We start from the raw sequence: 22,852 nt of genomic DNA, 5'->3' as shown, positions 1-22,852 counted from the left end.
TTTTCTTGTAGAGACAACTTCACTTTACAGCTTTTCCTTTTCTTGTCCTTCACACATCTGCTGTCCATCTCTTCTTCCCCATCATCCCTTTATTTGGAAAAGGAATAACAACCTGTCTCCTTTTAAAATACACACACACAGACGCCACATGCATTGTTAACACATCACACTGTTATCATTCCTTTTGCTATCTGACCCAGTGACAAACCCAATCAAAATCTACAGACGGAAAGGAAAAATGAAAATAGAAGCACGTGATGCCTATGAAAACTAACAGAAACAAGACACTCGATTGGTTCTTTCCATTACGCATCTAAACCCATTAAAGTCCAGATGTTGACCTTGGCATGACACGCTTTGAATATACAGTACGTCTAACTCACAGTGCCAATGAATGCCAAGCAACAAACAGAAAGAAACCATGAAACTCTGATCTTATTTCTTATTTTAAACGGAGTCTGGAGAAGACACAGTGATTACTGTCAATCTCCTGGACCCTTAAGCATCCTTGTAAAGCAGAAGCTGGAGCCAGCTGTCCCAAGAGTGGCTGCCTGGTCACACAGCCTTAATAATAAAATACTGCCACTTCATGAAACAAGCCATTCCATGTGTTTCAAATAGGGCATGAATCAACCCTTCAAGTCTGCCTGATGTCTGCCACAGACACAGTGAAACAGAACAGATATACTGTATAACTGGTCCCGCAAACAAGCACACCCATACATGACATCTGTTCAGTTACACTTGGCACTTGGCAGCTAGTTTGACGCCTTAATGAAGTAATTAGATACCAGTCTTTTACATTTTACAACTGAAGTGACAAACTGTTAAACAATTAAAAGCTTAATAATCGTTAAAGGAAAAGTTTGACAATTTGGGAAATGTGCTTGTTTTCTGTCTTGCTGAGAGTTAGACCACAAACTTAAAAAATCTGCCTATCAGGTAGCTAACTACCTCTGGAGCTCGAAAGCAAGTTGTGGTTTTGCAGGGAGGTTATGAGCTGGACTATGTCTTGGCTAGGCACTGTTTTATTTTCCTTACCTTTGGATATTTTTTATGCTAAGCTAAGCTAACCGTCACCTGGCGCTGAGGACACTTCAGAGTGTCACTCTCATATCAACCTTTTTCACTGTGCCAAACCTCAGATGCACAGGAATGTTGAAGCTATTAGTTATCCACTTATCCACATGTTCTCAGGCAGCTTTAGTGAGACAAACTATATAAGCAGATGCAGTGTGATGCAGTGTGCTATTGTTCCACAATATAAATCAAGAGCCAGGGCTTGGAAAATTTCTCAGCACAAACCATACTTGCTCTAATCAGTTTTAAACTCATTTTTGTGAAAATCCATCAGTAAGACACATTTTGTGATGTTTGATGAATATGCTTAAATGTGCTGCATTGTATATTCTGTTTCCCTCATTATAAAAAACAGTTTGACCATGGATGTCTTTCACTACCAGTAACACACACACACGGAAACCTACAGACTGACCTTGAGTTGCTTTAAGCCTTTTGATAGCATGTGTTCTCTGCCACACTCGAGCAAAAGTAAACATATTCAGTCTGTCATCATTTGGACTCGAATTAAAGGACATGCTCAGTTAGCCTCAAATGAGGGGAGGGGTGAAGGAAAGAATAAAAGTCATCAAGGGAGGACAGAATGTGAAATCCAGACACAGAGACAAGCAGAGATTAAGCGATACCATGATACAAAAAAAAAAGCAAACTGAGCATTTTACTACTTCAGTCTATTCTGATTTCATGTGTAGCAAAATAAATTCATCACGTTCTACCTGTGTATGCGCCATACACTGTAAATCTGCTCTTTCTTTCATGATTTTGCCTCCAAAAGGACAAGTGTAGGAGCCCTAAATGTCTCACAGTGTTTGAATGAAAACACACATATGCCTACAAGTGCTGCCAAAGAACCAGACAATTCATACCACATGCGAACCAATATGAAGCCAGACACACACACACACACACACACACACACACACACACACACACACACACACACACACACACACACACAAGCACTGTAACACAACTGCTTGTGATAAATCAGCTCCACTGTACAACAGGATTCCACCAAATAGTGAAGATTAGGCCGTTGGGAAGATGGGGTGGTCCACACATGTGATGCTCTCGTTGTGATTTCAGTGATTCCTCTTTCCTTTAGGGAATGGGAGATCAGGCAGAACTAATGGTGCTGCTGTGTGTTAGAGCTAAGATTAACTCCTACAACAACACTGAACATCTGCCTGGACGCGGGATGTCTGGAGTTGAAAGGGGAAGCATGGCCTTTAAATTTGACGCAGAGGTTGGCTGTTTGGGAGGGTTTCAAAGGGAGTGTATGGATCCTGTGTTGTCACTTGAGATAAATGGCTAGCCGCTCACATTCACACGTTAAATCATTGTAAAGTGAAGTGGCTTGGTTACAGACACACATGCACACACAGTGTGAGGTCATAGCTTACTTCTGCAGGGTGAGGCTGAGGTTGTCAGTGCAGCTCTTGATCTTGTTCTGGGCCTCCAGGTGGTTCATGCCGTCTGTGGCGATGCCGTCGATAGACAAAACCATGTCACCAACAGCCATACGAGCTTTAGCTGCCTTCCCACCATCCGTCAGCTGCAAAAACCACAAACAGTTTAAATTATCACCAGCAACGTCACAGTCAGGATTATTAAGCAGGAGGGTGGGTCAAGGTGATGTCGGGACTTCACATCCACTCTGTAGTTATCACAAGATTTATGGATCCATTCCATAACACAAGTATTTGGGCAAAGATAATGAAAGACTTGGTTCTCTACCACATGATGGAGAATACTGTACATTCACTGATGTGTGTTTAATAGCAGGGGCCTTCATCTTGGAGTTACTTTTGTTTCTTCTTTATGACCTGTTGTGATGTTTGGCTTACAGCTTGTTAGAGAAAAAAAAAAAGTCTCTTAACACACTGTGTGAGAAAAAACATCACAGTGAAAATATAATGCTTGTGTCCAATGTTTCCACTACTGTTTATAATGGAGCCATTTCGTATTGGTGGGTTGTTTAATCGAAATGATGACAACGGCTGAGTGAACGCTGAATTTTAAATTAGATCACAGCAAATGCAGAAATAATGAACTGAAAGTTATATCTTCATGAATGTAGCATATGGACATTCACGTAGCACAGGGCATTTTTTAGAGTTTAGAGCCAAATTTCAAAAGCGCAACAGCAGCAGTTTAACTAAGAGGTTCCAGTGCTGCTGTTTTGTAATGTCTGCTTCAAGCTAATTAATGAAGCTTATCCTGACACATACTTTACTGTTACAATAAAGATCAAGTAAAGTGAATCTAGTCCTAGTAAAAAGCAATTACTCCATTATTCTCCGTACAAAATACTGTTAAAAAGGTGACAAATAGCTAATGGGACACTACATGGTGGAGACACATACCAGTTTTATGGGCTTTGTGGAAACAACAATTACAAGCCAGACATCTCTCAGTTTGCACACATCATAAAATATGCATACACTCCATTTCTCTTGTCTCTGGTTTTCTGTGTCTTCCATGATTTTTGAGGGATGCTTTAAATATCAGCATCTAAACAAAGTGTAATTGCTGCACTTCCACTCTGGAGGAAGCTGGTTAATTTGAAACAGATTCAAGCCACACAAAAGAACTCATGTCGAACCGCAGGCCTGGTATTTAATACCAACCCTGCTGTTCAACATGGCTTCAACATGCACAATTCCTGTGCTGTATTAATTCTGTTTGTTTCAGTAATGTTGAATATATTATTATAATTATGCAGGGGGAACAATTATAACATTTTCCACTCATATGTGGTGTTGTTGTCCATTTATTTGTGAGCAATACTCAACATATTTTGTAAACAAGTGTTGGAGAACAGTTGCCGGGCAACTAAGCATTTAACAGGCAGATAAATTGGCCTGAATCCACACCAAGATAAAATCAAATTAGATTAAATGTGTCATCATGTGTTCTCTATTTTTGTGCTGAAACTAACCCTATTTCCTTCCTGGTTAAGTTAAAGTGTTTTTCTAAGTAGATTTATACACGAGACACACAAAATATGTAATCAACAGTGGCACAAATGGAAAAAAAAGGCAAAACAATTGATATTCGTTTAATTCCTGCCGCCAACAGACAGGGCGACACACTGTGTTAGCATGTGTCATATAAGCCAGAGTCCCTCTTATCAGCACGCTGAGGGAGGAGAGTGACACATTTGGAAATGTGCGTCTGATGTTACACTCTATCTCTTGTCTTTTTCCCATGACGCTAAAGCACTGTAGGTATTACTATAACAACTTACATTCATAACAATTATTGACATGCAATGAATTTACAGCCAAAGTGTAAGCAACAAAACACACTAACAGCTTGGTCTTGTGTGTTTGTTTCATTATTAATAAAATAGCACCTGGACATTGTTTATTATTAGAGAACAAAAGCACCTTGCAGCTGCAGTTCTGACCATTCTTGGTCACACACAAGGTACAAGTGTGACCAAAGGGGAGTGAGGTCATTTGTTTCTTTTGACACCATGAAAAAGGGCCACACGGACCACTTCACTGAACACACACATGCACACACAGACCACTTTTGAGGTTGTTCTTGCTAAGAAGTGCCTCTTACTCTTACCGACCACACATCAAGTGTAGCTATTGAATTTGGTGTCTCTCTAAGAAAATGTGTTTCTACTGAACCTGAAGTGACACTCAAGGATGAGAAAGTGTAACAAGGGTTTAGATCTAGGGACCTTTGGTGTGTTACATCCCCCTCTGTCTATTTCCTTTGCCCCTATATTTGTCACTCACACACACACTCACAAACACACACACACACACACACACACACACACACACACACACACACACACACACACACACAAAGACAGACAGACACAGGCAGGGCTAATAAAAGAGGCTCTGCACCCGGATTAGTGTTAAGGCTCTGCGGCCCCAACCTTTTATAGTCATATTAGCCCAACACACGCAACATCACTCATCACCACTCACAACCACAGAAGGCAGGAAGAAGAGGGTAATAAGGGATCGACTTGACATTGATTAAAATTGCGGGGACGGAAAGGAAGGGAGAAAGAGAGGGAAAGGAGGAAAAAAAAACGCTACTGAGTATTTTGAATCTGTGGGCTCTTTCTTCTTCTGTACATTTGGACCCATTTCCAGGGGTGTGTTCATGCTAACCACTCTGGCACTATTATGGACCAAACTCTCGCCACAAAATGTTCAATTATATGTTTTCCCCAATTAGTGTTCTGTTCCTGCCCCTTACCCACACAAATGCTACCTCTCTCTCTCTCGCCACATACATAGAGAAACACTCACCCGGACTCATGAAACACTGCTCTGTTTCCCTCTGCATCAAAACTGCAACCATACAAGAGAGTTCAACTGATTTTGAACAGGAGAACATACATCAGGCAGAGATGAAAAACATTTTTAATTCGTGCTGTAAGTATTTAATATGTCTTGATTCAATATAAGTCTAAAGGAATTGTTCTTGCTGGTAGGAGATCCGTTTCCAAAAGCAAACATTTGCTTTCAATCACTTTGATTAAAAAGATTTCAGAGCTCAAAGTAGTTTCAATTTTCATATCAAAGAGAGAGAGCAACAAATCACTGAGAAAATCAGAAACAGAAATCTAAATAATCTGCCTATGCAAGAAACCAAGCACTTAAAGTTTCCCAGGGTACTTGATTTATGGCTTTGTTTCTTTGTCCATGACAGAAAACAGCAGCTTTAACGCAACGCACATATCCATATAAGGAGGAGAATATATGCAGAATACACACGCATACAGTACATGTACTTCTCTGACAGCAGCTGAGCAGTGCTCCCAAATTTGCCGGGACATCAGTTCACACATGACCACAATTTTTATTAATGATCCACCACCAACACAAACATCCCAAAACAGAGAAAACTAAAACAGTTGAGAAAGAGAATAGACATATCCCTTCACCTCAGTCCTGTCAGACTTGGACTTGTTAATCTCACAATTTGAATTTACACCAAGAAAAAGTCAGAAAACGGCAGAAGATGTATGAGTGGATAGAAAAACCTACTCTTAAGCAAGTTCTAATATAGATTTCCTACATGGATCAAATGTTAAACGGGGAGTGAACATTGTGCTTACTTTAATGAGGTGGCCAGACATTTCTCTTACTCCTTCCTTTGCTCCAAATGAGCAGGAGTCATAATTCCTACAGCCACTCAAGGGATTTGTCACTTCAACATAAACAAAGCTTGTTTTGGGATATTTGCTGAAACAACCGATGCCGTCATTTTTCTTGGGAGGACAGTCACATCTCTAAAGAAACGCTTATGATGCTCTACGTCTGCTATTCTTAAAAACAAGTTCACCAACTTTATAAGGGTAAAAGTCTGTGTTTTTCCAAGTTGTTGTGGAATTCTCCTGCCCTTAGGTGGCCAAAAGAATCAATGTCTTTGCGCAGCTTTAGTTAAATGTCACAATTAATAAAAGCTGCTTTTACGTTTAGTTTTTTTTTTCTTACAAAATCCTTTATATTCTGTATTTCCATCATACACTACCTGTGTGTAAAATCCCCCTGCCTCATTATATATTCATGCAAAAGTGAAAGGGTCAATACTTGTGTCATCACTTATTCAAAAGAATCAGAAACACACATGCAGCGTGTTAAAAGCCTGCACATATGAACTTGCCATTGTGCTTCCAGCTATGTCAGTTTTCAACACATATGCTGTCTGATTTAAGTGCTTTGAAAAAAAAAAAATCTAGTTTCCACACATAGCAATAAAGGTTTACTGGAGTCCTGCAACATTGTCTGGTTTGAGCATAACACTGACCAGTTGAAGAGCTTTGAATAATGCCTGCTTTCAGCACAGGGAGTGACAGTGATGACAGGCAGATGGTTCATGTCACGCTATGACTGAAAAGCTGAGAGCAGGAGACACAATTACCTCACTCACACTTCCAAGAAGTTGCTCCCATATGCCAGCCTTCAGAAATATTTATTTTAGTTCAACCTTGCTGCTTCAGGACTAGACATTAGGTTATCTTTTAGTGTAAGCCTACATGTCAGGAAATGTTCCTGTATTGCATGTTTGAAATTGTAATTCGGAAAAAATGTCCAAAAACCCTCGCGTAATATTTTTCTATCAACAACCTTATTATTAATTGGCCAGCTCCCCGCTTATAACCACAATAGGGACATTAAAATGAAGTGTGCAGGAAAATAACATGACAACTGCAGTGCTCTGATCTCTTAGCAACACAGAAAACAGCAAAAATAACAACAACAAAAAAGCTGTTATATGAAGAAGCACAGTTATGTGAAGAACAGACAGATTGAAGGGTAGTTGGACGAGATGGGAGAAATAAAGGGGTGAGTGAGATTTATGAAAGAGGTACAGGGACAGAAAGAAGTTAGCAAGTAATGGGAAGATTAAGAAAGTGCAGGAGACAGAAGCAGGGACTCAACCCGCTGGTAGGGATCCATCAGTAACACTTAGTAAACTGTGTTGGGTAACATTTCATTTGCTATTTATGGTCCTGAATGAAGCAAATCAAGCAGTTATGTCAGAAGCATCATGGAAACACATGCAACAGGATCATCTGACAGAATCCACTGGTCCTTTTCAACTGTTAGCATAAGAGCATGTCACATCCATCTTTTAGACGTTGTCTGCTGCCGGCTGACAGATTGCTTGAGGTTTATAAGTCAAGTTCTTGAAAATGATGAACAGACGGAATAATCTGAAATCTGTCGCATTACTAGCGTATAGAAACATACAGTCCACCTTACTGCAGGCAAGTCATCTATCAAGACAAAAACCTGAAAATGAATTTACAGTATGAGTATGCCAAACATGATACAACAACAATATAAAATAAGAGAATGGAATTCAAGAGACTCCTGAGATCATATTCTTTATAGAAAAGACAGCGCTCCAACTGCCAGTTAGAATCAATATAATGTTATACAGCAAGTTTTTAAAGGGCGTCAGCCCAGTAGTGGCTCTGTCTAAATGACTGAACATTCCTGTAACCGTATATGTGTACTGTATTAGCACATGTGCATGTGTACCCAGGCATGCACACCCCTATGCTGGCACACTAACACACACATACTTTCAATCTAATGAAAGCATCTGAACACGTTTTCTTATGTTTTTTCTTCCCCTAAAGCTGTGTGCACACCGTTCTCTAATAATCACTGCCTGACTTGTATGTTAATGCTAGAGAGCCTAATAAGAAAAGGCTATATCGGATTGAGTTCCCATAGATAGCTCAGCTGCCAAACCCACAAAAACACATTGTACACATTAAACATAAAACTTTGCACACGAGATTGAGAACCTGGAGATCTGCAATGCTTACAAGCAGTTTCCCCCATTCAAGCAGAATCCAACTCTGACACAAGCTGACAAGCACTATTGAGATTCATGTGCTTTCTCCTGATATGATCATACCCATGAAGGAGCAGAAACCAAATTATTTCTCTGATATGGGGGTTCAAAGTAATCTTTTCATTTACCATGACAAAGATCATTTCCAACAGAGCGCTGCAAAGTCAGCGCACTGGGTTTATTCCTATGAATGTGTCCCCTGTTTGAGTTGGCAAATAAAGACAATACAATGCATCAGTGGCCTGCAGTGGCTTTTACAGATAGGCAAGCAGAGCCAAGCCCCCCCCCCCAGCTCAGTGTGCCATTCAGCCACACCAACATCAAAAATATGGACCAGACTGAAACATACCTTTTCATGACAGTAGCAGTTGTAAATCTCTCTTAAATTCAGGGCCTGAGACAGGGTCTCATGATTTTCTGCTGCCTGTCTTTCCTGTGCTGAAAGTTTCTCTCCTGCATCTTGCTGCTCTCTGCCTTGACATCTTCACCTTTCTCCTTCCTGGCTGAAGGAGTACTAGGATTATTCTTCTGAATTGACAGTAAACGTATCAAATGTGCAGTATGAAGTAAGAACATCTAAAAATCACTTCTATCACAAACATTTACCATTAACTGACAATGACACTCTCCAGTGACAATGCAGAATCCTACATTTTCCAGCCTCATTATTAATCTTTTTGGCTCATAGTCTGGAGGACTACACTTGGAAAGCTCAAGGGAGACGCGTTAACTTCGGTCTTAAGGAGATGTAACTGTAGCTGTAGCACAAACAGTGCTCACACATCGCACGTATGTACGTTCACAGCTACACTGCTAACTAATTAGCTAACTCCGCCCTCACTGCCGCTACGCACAGAACCTCAGTGCGCATGCGTAAATCTCCGCGAACAGAATGCTATCGTCTCGCTTGACAAACTTTTATCAATGGGCTGTATTATAAGACCTTTCTATGTTAGCCGTTAGCTGTCTTCTTATTTCCTTGCCTGTGCTGTGACATTGTTGTGTCTCTTGGCGCTTTATCGCCACCTGCAGATCAGTGGAATAATGTGAAACAATTGGCAGTAATGTGATTAGCGTCATTTGCATCTTAGTGCAGGTGCACAAGAAAGAACACAACCGGGTTCCCAGTCAGAATAATACTGCTCCATCTTGCTATTAACAGTCAAAAACTCACCAAACAGATATACACACAGGACCAGCATCAACAAATCCAACATAACATTATTTATTATTGTAAATGCTAACTGCACTTTGCTAAACTAGAGGCGAACAAGCCAGCATTCAAGACCAGACTCAATGATGTGATTGACAAGGTGCTGAGAGACTTACCATGGGCAGGGCTGGTGAGCACACACTCAGGAATACAGCCATATGAACACAAGACTGGATTGTGTTAATCCATATAAAAGCACAGTCGGTTACTTGTGGTTTGTTAGTGGCATTCACTTACAGAGGGTGTAATTAACCCAAACTGGTGGTTTTAAGTTACAGATTATATCACATTTAACTTATTTATACTAGGTTCTAACTGAAATATTACACTCAACATCCTAAAAGAGAAACATGGGGGAAAAAAACATTAAGATGTGCTAGAGAAACATTAAAAAACGACTGCTTATATATTCTGAAAAAAAACAATGTGATTGTATTCCTTGGTATAGAGGACTGGGAATAAAGACTTGAATATATAGTGAGGCATGAGTCTGGTTTCTGGTCACAGTGGCAGATGAAAAATACTTGAGAAAGCCTCATTGTGAACACAGTAGCACACTCAAGATACTTAAAAAAGCAATCATTAACCAGATCACTGGGAAGAAAGAGGAACTACTCATATTTTTTTATTTGATAACCAATAATCTGACTACTAGCTTTTTGATTCTTCTTGTTGCTATGGTAAGATATGGAAAACTTCTTTAAACAACAGTAAACTGAAATTCTCAGGCCCAAACTACCAACAAACATTTGTAAATGTTGGTTAGAGCTTGCTGAAATAGTCTCTGGGTTTAAATATCACCATCACTAGTTTGGTCTGATATCCTGCCAGGTATACTGTACTAAAACACCAAACAGGAAAGGGGACAGCTACTGCTGTTACACCAACTATTTTCTTTTGTTTCTTTTGGACTTCTTACTTACAACCATTTCAGTTTTATTTATTTCAGTCCTTTTAGTCCACCAATATTATTAGGAATAAACATGATACCAGACATGAGGCCAGTATCCTGAGAGGAAAGCAGGGGAGACATGGCACGATTAGCAACTACTGTGGAAAATACATTATAGCTGCTTTAAACAATAGGGTATTCAAGTCTCTTCATTGTGAATTCACTGAAGCACATGTTATGACCTGGCTATGCTTGTCTGCCAGGGTTATAAAATTTTCTGGCTTCAAATAATTCTGTTCATTCCAGTTACACTAAAATAGCGTTCTTCAAAAACCTTTGCTTTCATTAAGAAATAAATTATCCTCATATATTGTGTGTCACATCTTTTAAAGGCTTATTCTTTCTTTCAGTGTCTTTTATATTTCATCATTATCCCTCAATTGACCAGTACAGATGGATGACTAGAATAAATCCCTTGTAAGTTTCGGTCACTCTCTAACATGATTGTCTGAAATCTTAGCTGAAGGAAAGTAAATTATCACTCAACACCACTGTGACAAATGTGGTCCTGTCTGAAAAACAGTCAATGCTTTTGGATACTAAAAATATTTAAGGTGTCGGCATGTGTAACATTGATAGGGCTTTTACAATGGATTAGTCAGTCCATTACCGGTGAAGACAGAAATGCCAGGTACCTGTCAGCATGCAATATGCAGTGATGAGAATATTTCAAAAAAGCAACCCCCAACTTTTTTCTAAATTTATCACTTGTACAATGGTGCACACCAACCTCAGAAGTGCTTATAAATAATTCATAATAATAGAAAAAAAGGGACATCTCAAAAAGTCATGATAGCTGAATGCCAAATCTTGAAATACTATGTCAAATCTTACACATTTTAAGGAGTATAAGATGTATTGTCATGCTGCTGTGAACTCAGAAAAGTCTAGTCTGTTACTGTGTCCAAACACAACAAGTCTGCCCAAACCAGCACACACACATGACCACTGACAGATTGATTTGTGGGAGAGGAAATGATAAGTTGTTGACTCTGGCTCTGGGACTATTTCACTAAGATAGGCAGATACTCAGAGGGAACCAAGGGACTTGTTTGATTATGATAGATTAAGTATAAGTATTATTAAGTCATATGGAGGGGCTGTCAACTGGCCCTGGCTCTGGCTCTCTGGTATGAAAGGTTAAGCCACAAAGTTTTCTGCATCACGGGTTCGAGACCCGGTCAATGATACAATGTGAGTGTGAGGACAAGTACTGTAAGAGGAAGAAATAGAAAGAGACTATGTATAGACCTAAACAGTCTTTGAAATAGACCCATCACTGTGGTCAGTTGTTATCATCGGCTGTTGAAAAGCATCTCCGGGGACGCAGGAGGCAGCCATCGCTGATGCTGTTCCAGGAACTGCATTCTTCCATGAAAAGGTTTTAATATAGATTAGCTGTCCACTCGTTTTGCTTTAGTCACTGCACTAACTTTATCACCAATTCTTCAAAACCTGTTCTTAGGTTTACAGAGATTCCTTTATATAGCTTTATTAAGGTTATTATGGACATAGTACAAGGTAATATTTTTATATAAAAGACATTTTATATAAAAACAGACCAAATATATGACTGCTATCTACATACACAAATTTGATTCAAACAACAAAACACAAATTAACCAGATGAAGGGATTCTCATTCTCAGAGATACACTGTGGAGTTTCTGACCACTAGTAGCACTATAGAGAAGTACTTTTAGAAGTGGGTCCCTGTTTTGTTTGCTTTTGTGCATGCACACTAGGACAAGATACATATGCCTGGCACGCTACTACTCTGCTGATCGACCTGGTGGCGACAATCCAGCGGGTAGAGAAGACTGCTACTAAGTAACCAAAGATGTAAACAATGCAGTTTTCAAAATACTAAAAAAATTGGGAAGAAAATGCATTCAACGCTTTTGTCATGCCTCAAGGATACACACAGTACATATTGGTGAGTAACACTGAAAGTAAACACACAAAAAACTCCCCAAGACACCTTTAAATATTGTAATGTCTCATCTCAATCATTATCCTGATATATTTTTTGTATCTGTAGTCTATAGTGTGTTTTTTGAAATACCCCAAATGTAGTCTGCACATTATTCAGCCTACAACAGACCTGAGAGCATTTTGTCTCATAAGTGGGCGTGGCCATGGGCGCTGACCTGTGAAAAGATGCCTCTATTCTTAGAAGCTTAATGCATCTATTCCCCTGTGCTGCCTTCACTTAAATTATTTTAGCAGTGTACTGTAAATGGGTTGCCCTTGGAAAGTTTTAAATATTGATTCCCTGATTGTAAATTTAACTGGGAATAGCAGGAAGGTATTTTCTGCCTCTACACATGAGGGGTCTTGTTCTTGAAAACCTTTTGATCAGTATAATGGATTTCACAACAAATGGTTTTAATGAGGATTAACAGCAACTGGACTGCCTCTGCAGGTTATTTTCTCCCTAATCTTTTCTACAGAAAATCCACTGAATGGCTCCTTCACTAGAAGGCAAGGCGTAAAGGTACCCTTGTGCTTATAGAAACAATCCTAAGTGAACCAGCTTCCTTCTCAACAAAATGTTCAATATAAACCAATCAACAGCCCCTTGTGTTCTCACATATTACTCTGTATGTAAATTAGACAGTGAAACTGTCCAGCTGTTGTTCTTCTGGTACAACTTTACATATCCCCGTATAACTGTGTATAGAAGTAACCAATGAAGTGAATAGAAGTGAACCAATGCAGGATAGGTTCAAGATACTGCAGGCTAATGATAAATATATTTGAAGACAACTCAGCAACCCTTCTCTTTCACACTGCCTGCTTTTGTTAAAATCTCTCCCTTTCTTCTCCAAATGTCTCCTTTTATTAGACTATGTCAAACTGTGATGCCGTGGTAAAACATTTCACTGGCACTTTGAGAAGCAGCACCGTCAATCTTGGCCTCTTAAAAAACTGTTTTTCTACACCGTCAAATAAAAATAAAAAGAAGTGGTGAGCACAATTTGCATAAACAGCAGTTACTGGGCAGATAGCTCAGGACATACAGTTATGGTTACAACTAATCAACCTATGATGCAATACTGGTACAATGTGATAATACTGTGGGTAGATCTAGTGCCATAAATGAAACACACAGTATATTCACATACACATATATAGAACTTAGCAACAGCAGCACTTAGGATAAGTGCGGTTTTCTAATAACCCCTATTCTGTGGTCCCTTCTTAGAACCAACTATATGGTTAGACTGGCAGAGAGCAATCTGTGTGTGTGGTTCTGTTGTGTGTGCCGGCTGATCTCTGACACATGTGTATGTGTCATTGATCAGTGGTCAGAAACATTGCCCTTCATCACTGTAAACTGCATTTATGGGATAAGATTAGGGTTTGGTTTGATTCTTGTATCTAGACTGAAAACTGTTTGAGGAGTGAGTCAAGAGTTGCATGACATCTAATAGCCAATTAGAGACAGAGGTACAAAGAGAAAACACATAGGAAGGTATGATAAGAATGAGGGCGACAGAGAGACAGCTCTAGATAAATGACCTGTTGACTGACCTCATATGTTTGTGTCATATAGACCAGCTGTCATCACCCACAGTCTCTGTATACACTGGATAGATTCACTTCCTTGCACTTGCATATCAGTATCACCATACATTCATTCGAACGCTCCCGCTCTCTTCCTTTCCATCTCCCTTGTTAATCTACATGTCTCCCCTCTTCGAGATCCAACAATGCATCCCATCAGTTTCAGTCTTCAAAAACCAGATGCACTGCTGTTCTTGATTTTTTTTCCTCCCCAAAAATTAAAATCTAGAGCATCAAGAAACTGCAACAGGATACAGTGCTTGGGATACAATTGGCCTTTTCCCCACGAAACACATAATCACAATCAAACAGCATTTTGGCATTCAAAACAAAATGGTAAGGCAGCAGACACTGGAGTATCAAATTGGGAAATTATGAGTCATGGATTTTTTTTAAATTTTATGTATCATTGGATGTTTTTGTTTACACCTTTGGATATGAAATACATTGACTACAAAATACACAGTGTTACACTGAAATAGAAATACAAGATTATTCTTTTATTTTAGTTTCACTTTGATTGATTAATGAAATCTCTAGACACTGGTCTGACCCTAATCTGCAGGCTAAGTCATATTATCCACTCTCTGTACACTTCATGGTCTTAGGCAGACCTAACTAACATTTACTGTCAGCACCAAAAACTGCACCAGTACTTCACTTTTACTCCTGCCAATGTCTTGAAACCTCAAACCATATAAGTGTCATTGTGATACTGCAGTAAAGTTCATAGTGGGCTGCTGAGACGATTATTGTTTACTTATTGCCAACTTCACTGACCAACATCACCATTTATTTTATCATCTTTTTTCAATGCAGTATATAAACTCTCTGAAGAATGCATTATTTGCAGTGCAGAATATTTCAGTCTGATATTTCAGACATGACAGCACCACAAATAAAAATTCCAGATCGTGCACGCAAAGTTTAACGTGGTGCTTTTGTACAATTTGGGTTTGTCTCTTTTTTTTTCTTGCTTTCTATTTCTATTTTTGTCTTCTGTCATGTTTTTCTCTCAGTTATTCAGATAGCATCTTCCATGACTTGGTGTCCACGCACACAAACCAAGACACAAACACACGCAAACACACAACTGTGGTAAGAATTCACATGGCTTCAGTTAGTGGGAAAAGTATCACATCCAAAGTAATAACACAAACATGGCAACCCAAAGCGGCCCCAAGGGGGACTGGCACAGGACCTGGCAAGCCATTCATCACCAGTCTCATGTTGCTATAAGTCTGTGCATTGCCAGTTTTAGTGATTTGTGTGTGTTTGTGTGTGTGTGTGTGTGTGTGTGTGTGTGTGTGTGTGTGTGTGTGTGTGTGTGTGTGTGTGAGAGCCTGTATGCTTCACTGTATTTTGTGTGCGTGCCAGTGAAGCTGCACTGCCCCAGCAGAACGGAACAGAAGCTTGACCAAACTTAGAAAAGGATTATCATGTTTCAGCATCACACTATAGTTAAAGTGATGAGGGAAACCTACTGTTTTTGTGTGATCTTTTATGTGTGAACGAACAGCAGACTGGGAGGAGGTAATGTTAGGGGTAGACACTGAAAGGCACAGAAACCAAGGGACCATCAAGTTACTTGTTCAAGCAGAGGGACTGCAGCCAAGATTTGAGTGCCAGGACTTTGATTGGTGCACTTTCACTACAGACACTCAAAGTTAAGTGGAATGCATATAATTTTCCTGTGCGGTCATTACATGGCAGATGGCTTATGATTCAGCTGAGCTATCGCAAGCGTGGTGGTTGTTGGGTTTGAGTCAAAGGGACAGCTGAAATGGTGGAAAGATGGAGAGGAGGATGGGAGAAGGAAGGTAAGGAAGAAAGCATGGAAATCAGTACTCATCTTTTTAATCACTTATAAGCCATATGGCACTGCTGGAATGCCATTATACAGCGGCCCTCTGATGAATGAGTGTGCGAATGTGCATGCGTGTGTGAAGATAAAATATAGGCATGTGCCTTTTTCGCTTTGCAGAAAATACAGACAATTGTGAGGTAAGATGATTTAGTGTGAGTGTGTGCGTGTGAGTGTGTGTGTGTGTGTTTTAGGCCTTGTTCAGACCTGGCATTAACATCCATCTCACGTGATCCGATCACAAGCAGACAGCTCTAAGTTCAGGTGTGAAAGAAACCAAGACACATTGAGGACGCATTTGAGATCCAACCACTCAGACCATATTTGGAGGTGGTCTGGGCCACATGTGGTCACATTCTTTTAGCAGTGTGGACGCAAATGTGTCCTGGGCTACATTGAAGGACCGCCTATTCAACTGCCATCCTCTACCACAGTCTAATTAGTCCGGCCATAGTTTCATAATATAGAGAAAATGCTCATATACTATACTCTACTACAATGATTTGCTCAACCCCTCCATGCCACGCACTCTCTCTCTCTCTCTCTCTCTCTCACAAACACAATGACAATGGATTCGTCTGTCATAGTCAGACTGGCTAAAAACAATACATACGTGATTATTTGCTTATAGATCGAGAGACATCTGAGTGAGATCCATTCACAGATGGTCACTCGACACGCATGTGGAGACAGATTTTATAGCCAGGTGTGAACTGACGTGCTAAGAGCTGTCCACTTGTGATTGGATCACCAAAGACCCATGTTTATGCCAGGTCTGAACAGGGTCTTAGTCTTACCCTGGAGATGGTGAGGGGCATGTTGAAGTCCTTCCCTCCTTGCAGCCTGAAGCCCCAGGGGGCAGGGCCTAAGAGAGTGACGCTGTAGTTACCGCTCATGGTCTTCCTGATAATGTCAAATGCGTTCGGCGTTTATGTTGCTGGCGATTGATGATGCTGATTGCGGATCAGGTGATAATAATGATGTCACTGGCTTTTGACGATGGGTGAGAATTTTGCCAAAAGTGCTGTCTCCTTTTAAGATGTTGTTCCAAGATCTGAGGGGAGATATGAAAGAAAACCGTACATTAGATTTGTTATTGTATAGATACATAAGACGAAGGAGGTGAGAAGAAAATAATTTACTGATGGGTGTTCAAAAGAGGAACATGCGGGGTTAATGGGAGGACATAAGAAGCAAAGTGAAAAGGACTTTTGAAAAAAATAAAATAAAATAAATATTATCAAAAAAACACATGATTTGATTATGATTATGATTTTCCATGTTAAAAAATAACAACTGGCTGCATACTCTTAAGTAGTGAAAACAAAAATACATTGACATGCAAAGTAGTAAAATATAATTTTGAGTATTCTGCCGCAGTTCAGTAACATAAAAGACTTACAATATCCCCCAGGAACCTGTCACCAAGGGACATTTACAAAGCTAACATTAATAGAAATGCAACATATTTCTTATTATTAAGTGCTATTATTGTGTGAATGAAAAGGCTGTACCTGTTTAATGGAAATTCCAGAGAGGAAAATATTCCCTTACAGGAAGGTAGACAATGTTATCCCTAGTTTCCCCTGGACTATCCCCTTCCCAGCAAACACACTGTGTGTGTGAGAGAGGTAGAGAGGGATACAATGCTCTTATATACCAGCTAATGACAGAGGGGAGGGGAAAGGTGGAGGAGGGGAGAGAAGAAGAGGGAGGCGAGAGGAAGTACGGGTAGAGGTTAGGATGGGTGGAGAGAGGGAGGGGAAAGAGGAGGGGAATCGCACATGGGTGGAGTGAGTGGAACACAGAAGAGGAGGAGAAATGAATGAGATGATATGAAGGGTGAGATTAGGGGATGGGAGGAGACAACACTCAGAAAAAAATGAGGGGAGGGGGGAGAAAAGGGGGGTGACGGGGGGGATTAAGGAAAAGAGTGTGGGAGCACTCTACACAGAGAAAATGACAAGGGGAGGGAGTGAGGGGCAAAGGAGAGGAGAGGGGTCGGTTTATCTTTCATCCAGATATTTTGGGAACATAGACTCAGTGCTTCAGGCTGCTTCATTTAAGATGGGACCAGCCATAACTAGATCATGACAAGAGCACGCATCCCAGAGGCTTGAATTAAAAGGTCTCACAAAGGTCCTTGGAAGGATACGTTATGGTGATGGTGACTGTAAACAAGCCCAGCATCAACTTGTTTAACTCCTGTAAAATGGTTGTTTCACTACTGCAGCACTGTTGCCTCAAGTGCAAGTCAAGCATCTTGGAAAATGAATGCATGGGTCATCATTTTTTTCTTCAATTAAAGTCACACTGACATTTTTAAAATCTTTAAATCACCATTAAATTGACTCTGTCACATATATTCACATCACTTTACATGCTGCTTTTTATACCACTGTTCCTAGCTTTTGAACCAGTCATCTTTAGTTGAATGGATACTTACAAATCTACAGTGCCTATACAAATCTACTGTGCACATTGCCTCTGGCTCTCTAAGAATTAAAGAAACAATCATAACCAATTAAGTTGCCAATTTATCTCTGCCACAGTCTTTTCAATGTGTGTAAGCAATCTTGTGCCTAAGTGCAGTACCATCATTTCCACTTTGTTTATTTACTAGTTTCGTCATTACTTATGTCCGGACAGCTAGCAGTTGTTCTCATTCTGCAACTCTGCCCTGGCATTTGTCCATTCCCCTTTTCTAGCCCAGACGGATCAATATTGACTTTGTATTTAGACTGATATAGTAGTGGCTTGATTAAACACTCGTCCTATTGGTTTCTTGGCCCTGACCACGCAAATACATACACAGTACATTTTGCCAAGTAGCTCTGCACTGTGTTCACTGCAGGGCTAGTTATAGCAGCCTGGTGAGTACACAGTCAAAGAACGATTTCTTATGAAAAACTAACAAATATCAAGGAGGAAGGTTGAGAAAGAACTCAGACATAAACTTAGAGAGGAGAAAGGTGGCTGGAGAGAGACTGGAGGATCTTCAAGCGAATAAAAAAAGAGAGAAACAGACAGAGAAGTGTGCAGTAAAGTACGATGAAACATTTAAACTCTGCACCATGAAAGAAGCTGAATATTACATTCAACCTGCCTCTAACACCTTTAATAATATAACATCATGATGGTTATAGCGTATGAGCAGATTAAATACACACACACAAACAGGATGCTCTTGAAGAGCTTGCTACTGAACGTTCCCACAGAGTTTCTGACACACACACAGTGTGCACTTCTCCAGCGCAGCCAGGTTCAGCAATAGCAGAGCAAATCCTGGGAGGAGCAGAGATGGAAGAGTCATTAACACTGCTTCCGATGCTGAGATGAGGGGGGGCCTGATGGGGTTAGAGCTAACTTAAATTTTACTGCATGTAAATACAAATAACATAGTGTGTGTCCAATGCTAGAGCGCAGATGGTTGCTCACGCCTGTTCTTAAAAGAACTTGCTGCATCTTTATTTGGGGAGATGACATGGACAATAAAACCCTGTTAAGCCCTGTTTGATCCTATGGTGAACACCATGGGACCTAACCTTTCTGAGTCCCACCTGTCCCTATACAGACCAGGTTAATGCCAGCAGTCCCTGTTGTGGGGGGGGGGTCTGTTTTACACAAAAATTTTCACCAGATGGTTGGATTAAGTAAAACACTGCACAGATCAGTGATAACCATTGTTGATATGTTGTATCACACAACAGCAGGCCACAAATCAGTTATCATAACATCCTTTTCTTTCCTTCCTAGACAACATTCCACATTTAATACTGTGTGCCTGGGGTCAGGGGTATCCAAGGTAAACAGATAACAACAGTAGGTCAGGTGTGGGAGGAAAGAGAGAGAGAGAGAGGGAGAGAGGGAGAGAGAGAGAGAGAGAGAGAGTTTAAGTTGATGTGATGACACTGACCTACAGATGGATGACAAATTAAAGGAAAAACCTTTAAATGAGCAGAGAAACAGGAAGGCGATGCTCTCATCTACAGGGCCCAAGGGGTTAGTGAATGGTTTGATGAGTATGGAAATGGGGTGAAACATATGACGTGGCCTTCACAGTCACCATATCTTAACCCAGTTGACCATGGTTCAAGGAACAGCCTCTCAAAAGTCATCCATCACTCTGTATGTATGCTGTATGGTGTTTAAAACATGCGTTCTCTCGTTATCATGTTTATATTTCAAGAATAAGTGCAGCCAAAAAATTGCTTGAGAATGACCACTTTGATCTTTAAGGTGTAATTTGAGGGTGGTGCACACTCGAATAATAAACTGGATCTGGTGGAACAAAATGTTGGTAGAGGTATGACTCTACTGAGTGTCATTCTAGTTTGGAGATGTAAATACAGGTTTTGAATAAGTTGTCTACACAATAAGGAGACAAATGAAACAACCTTCTGAGAAACAAAAGCATAGAAAGTATAGAATAATACATTAATAGATAAACTGCATTTAGGCCATGTCTCAGTGTCCCAATCCCATGTGACAAGAATACTGGTTTTGAGTCCCATGAAGATATAATTTCTAAAGTATGGATCCCCCAGCGGCCCACCAGTGTATTTCACTGTCTTAATAGAATTGATCAATTGCTTGTATTGTCAAAAGTGGCCAATGGCCAAAAACTGTAACAGAGAGAACAAAGCAGATTTGTGGGCCACAGGATAATGATATCAAACACTAACAATAGAGAGTGCTCTATAGCATGAAACCTCAGACACCCTGCCAGTCCTTTGTTCTGTCAAATGGTCTATTCCAGTCCCCATATGCTCACCTCTCCACATGCTTAATGATCACAGCTTAGCAGCCCCCAGGCACACACATACACACACACACACACACACACACACACACACACACACACACCCCGACAAGCTCCACCCATTAATGGTATGATAATCTGCCCCTTTAAATGACATTTAATGCATCATCCATGTGAATAAAAGGGGACTCCATCCCCCTGTTCTGTAAACCGCCCCCACCCAACACACACACACACACGCACACACACACATAAAACCTGGAGCGATACAACATATGTACAACCTCTCTCATGTGTGATTTATATGTTTCGGGTCAAAACTGAAGACAACAGCTGTGATCTGAATTGCATTAATTTTAAATTAGTTTAAAACCCATTCAGTCAACTCTAAAATATTCAAAATATAAATAAAACCAAGTTATTTTAAGTCACAAGTGCGATGCATGTGCCTTGCAAGATCATAGCATAGCAGAAGTATGGTGATATTAATAACTGATTTCAAAAGATCAAAAAACTCTGGCGAGGCAATTACAAGTGGAGAACAGGAAAGTGGAAATTGTAGGTGTTTTCATGTCTCCTTCATTTAGACTGAATAGCGTGGAGGAAATGGGCAACATGCCAGCCTAAATAACCTCCAGTGAGAGGACACATCCAAATCACAGAGTCACCAAAAACTCCATAATCACATACATCTTTTGCATGCAAACATTAATTCACTCACAGGTGTATTCACACTTATCTACAGGTAGACTGTAAGGTTGTTTATATTGGGGAGACAATTTGTCTGGTAGCCATCTAATCGGTCTGACCCCTCCAGACTGATATAAGCCTAACTAATCCCCCAACCCATCCCTGTAAATACTGCACTGTTAGGGTTATGGTTAGTGCCTTTTCTTTACCAGGGTGTTCAAAGGTATGGGATGGATGAAAATTGGCTTGGCAAACCAGGCATTTTATCCAGATAAGCTGAAATTAATGCTTAACAGTTAGTAGTCAGATATGTGCTAATTGGAAAGCAGACAAAGACGGTAAACAGACCAGCAGTAGAGTAAAACATATATGGCTTTAAATATGGGCAAAGATTACCTTTCAATTGTTCTGGTCCAGGAAGGGAGCCCATTTTTGTCAAAGCCGTCTGTATAAACTTTGTATCAAGTATGTACAAATGTGATTTTGTCTTGATTTGAGATATAATGCTCTTCTCAGATGTAAATGTTTAAAATTCAGTGTAACCGCCTCTGGAGACATACCTCACAAAGTCACAAGGTATTAGCTCGTTTCACATTTTGTCCCCAAATACAGAAATACTGAGAGCATGCCAGGAATCCAGAGATGAGCTTATTATCAGAAGCCTGTATCTCCTGTCTGAGCTCAGTCACTGTTTATAACTGCTCGCTTTCACAGTGGAAAATATTCCTGCCTGCTCACCAGCCAACCAAACGGACAGAGATAGACAGACAAACAGACTGGGAGACAGATAGCTCAGCCCAAATGATTGTCCATCCTAAGAAAAATAAACGGAGAAAAATCCAGCTTGAGCCGCAGAGACATGAACACACAGGTGCACACACACACACACACACACACACACACACACACACACACACACACACACACACACACACTGACGGACAGACAGACAGACACACACACACACACACACATACACACACACACACATATACACACACACACACACACTCTGACTCTCTAAGACCACAAATGTACACACATTTGTCTAATGCTTGGGTCAAGTCCGGGTCAATCAAAGCGAGGCATTTTAAAAGCAAAGTGTAATGTTGCCTCAGGGACACAGAACACACATTTCAGAGAGACCAACCAGGCCTTCAGACTTTAGGGATCAGCTGCTCTTAATCGTTCCTTCCACCTTCGATTTGGAAGCGGACGCATAAACACTCGCATCACTGACCTCTCCTTTTTTGTAGCACTGCCATCAGGGATAAATTTCCATGTTAACAAAATAAATCAAGATCTATTGAGCAGATTGCTATGAACTTTAATGAGCACAGCCATACTCCCCAGAGAATAAACCATAAGC

The 22,852-nt window shown here is 40.3% G+C and overlaps 1 protein-coding gene across 4 annotated transcripts in view; it reads right to left on the bottom strand.

Annotated features, from left to right (window-relative positions):
• pdlim5a (PDZ and LIM domain 5a) overlaps positions 1 to 17,671 on the bottom strand; it is a 59,222-nt gene extending 41,551 nt beyond the window's left edge. For 2 of the 4 annotated variants that reach the window (XM_087176088.1, XM_023414399.2), the window contains exons 1-3: positions 17,546 to 17,671; positions 16,829 to 17,085; positions 2,484 to 2,635 (exon numbers count right to left, since the gene is read on the bottom strand). In XM_087176088.1, the coding sequence (XP_087032214.1) occupies positions 2,484 to 2,635; positions 16,829 to 16,927 (251 nt within the window). In that variant the 5' untranslated portion in view covers positions 16,928 to 17,085; positions 17,546 to 17,671. The remainder of the gene's footprint in view (positions 1 to 2,483; positions 2,636 to 16,828; positions 17,086 to 17,545) is intronic. The other 2 variants (XM_023414400.2, XM_023414401.2) reach the window with 1 other exon arrangement.
• Between the last annotated feature and the right edge of the window lie 5,181 nt (positions 17,672 to 22,852).

This window comes from Seriola lalandi, unplaced genomic scaffold (assembly GCF_002814215.2).
Source record: "Seriola lalandi dorsalis isolate HSWRI2012SDOR001 ecotype SW California unplaced genomic scaffold, Sedor1 jcf7180002054524, whole genome shotgun sequence".
NCBI classification, from domain to species: domain Eukaryota; kingdom Metazoa; phylum Chordata; class Actinopteri; order Carangiformes; family Carangidae; genus Seriola; species Seriola lalandi.
Note: the sequence above shows the minus strand (reverse complement) of the source record. Positions and strands in the feature narration are given on the sequence as shown.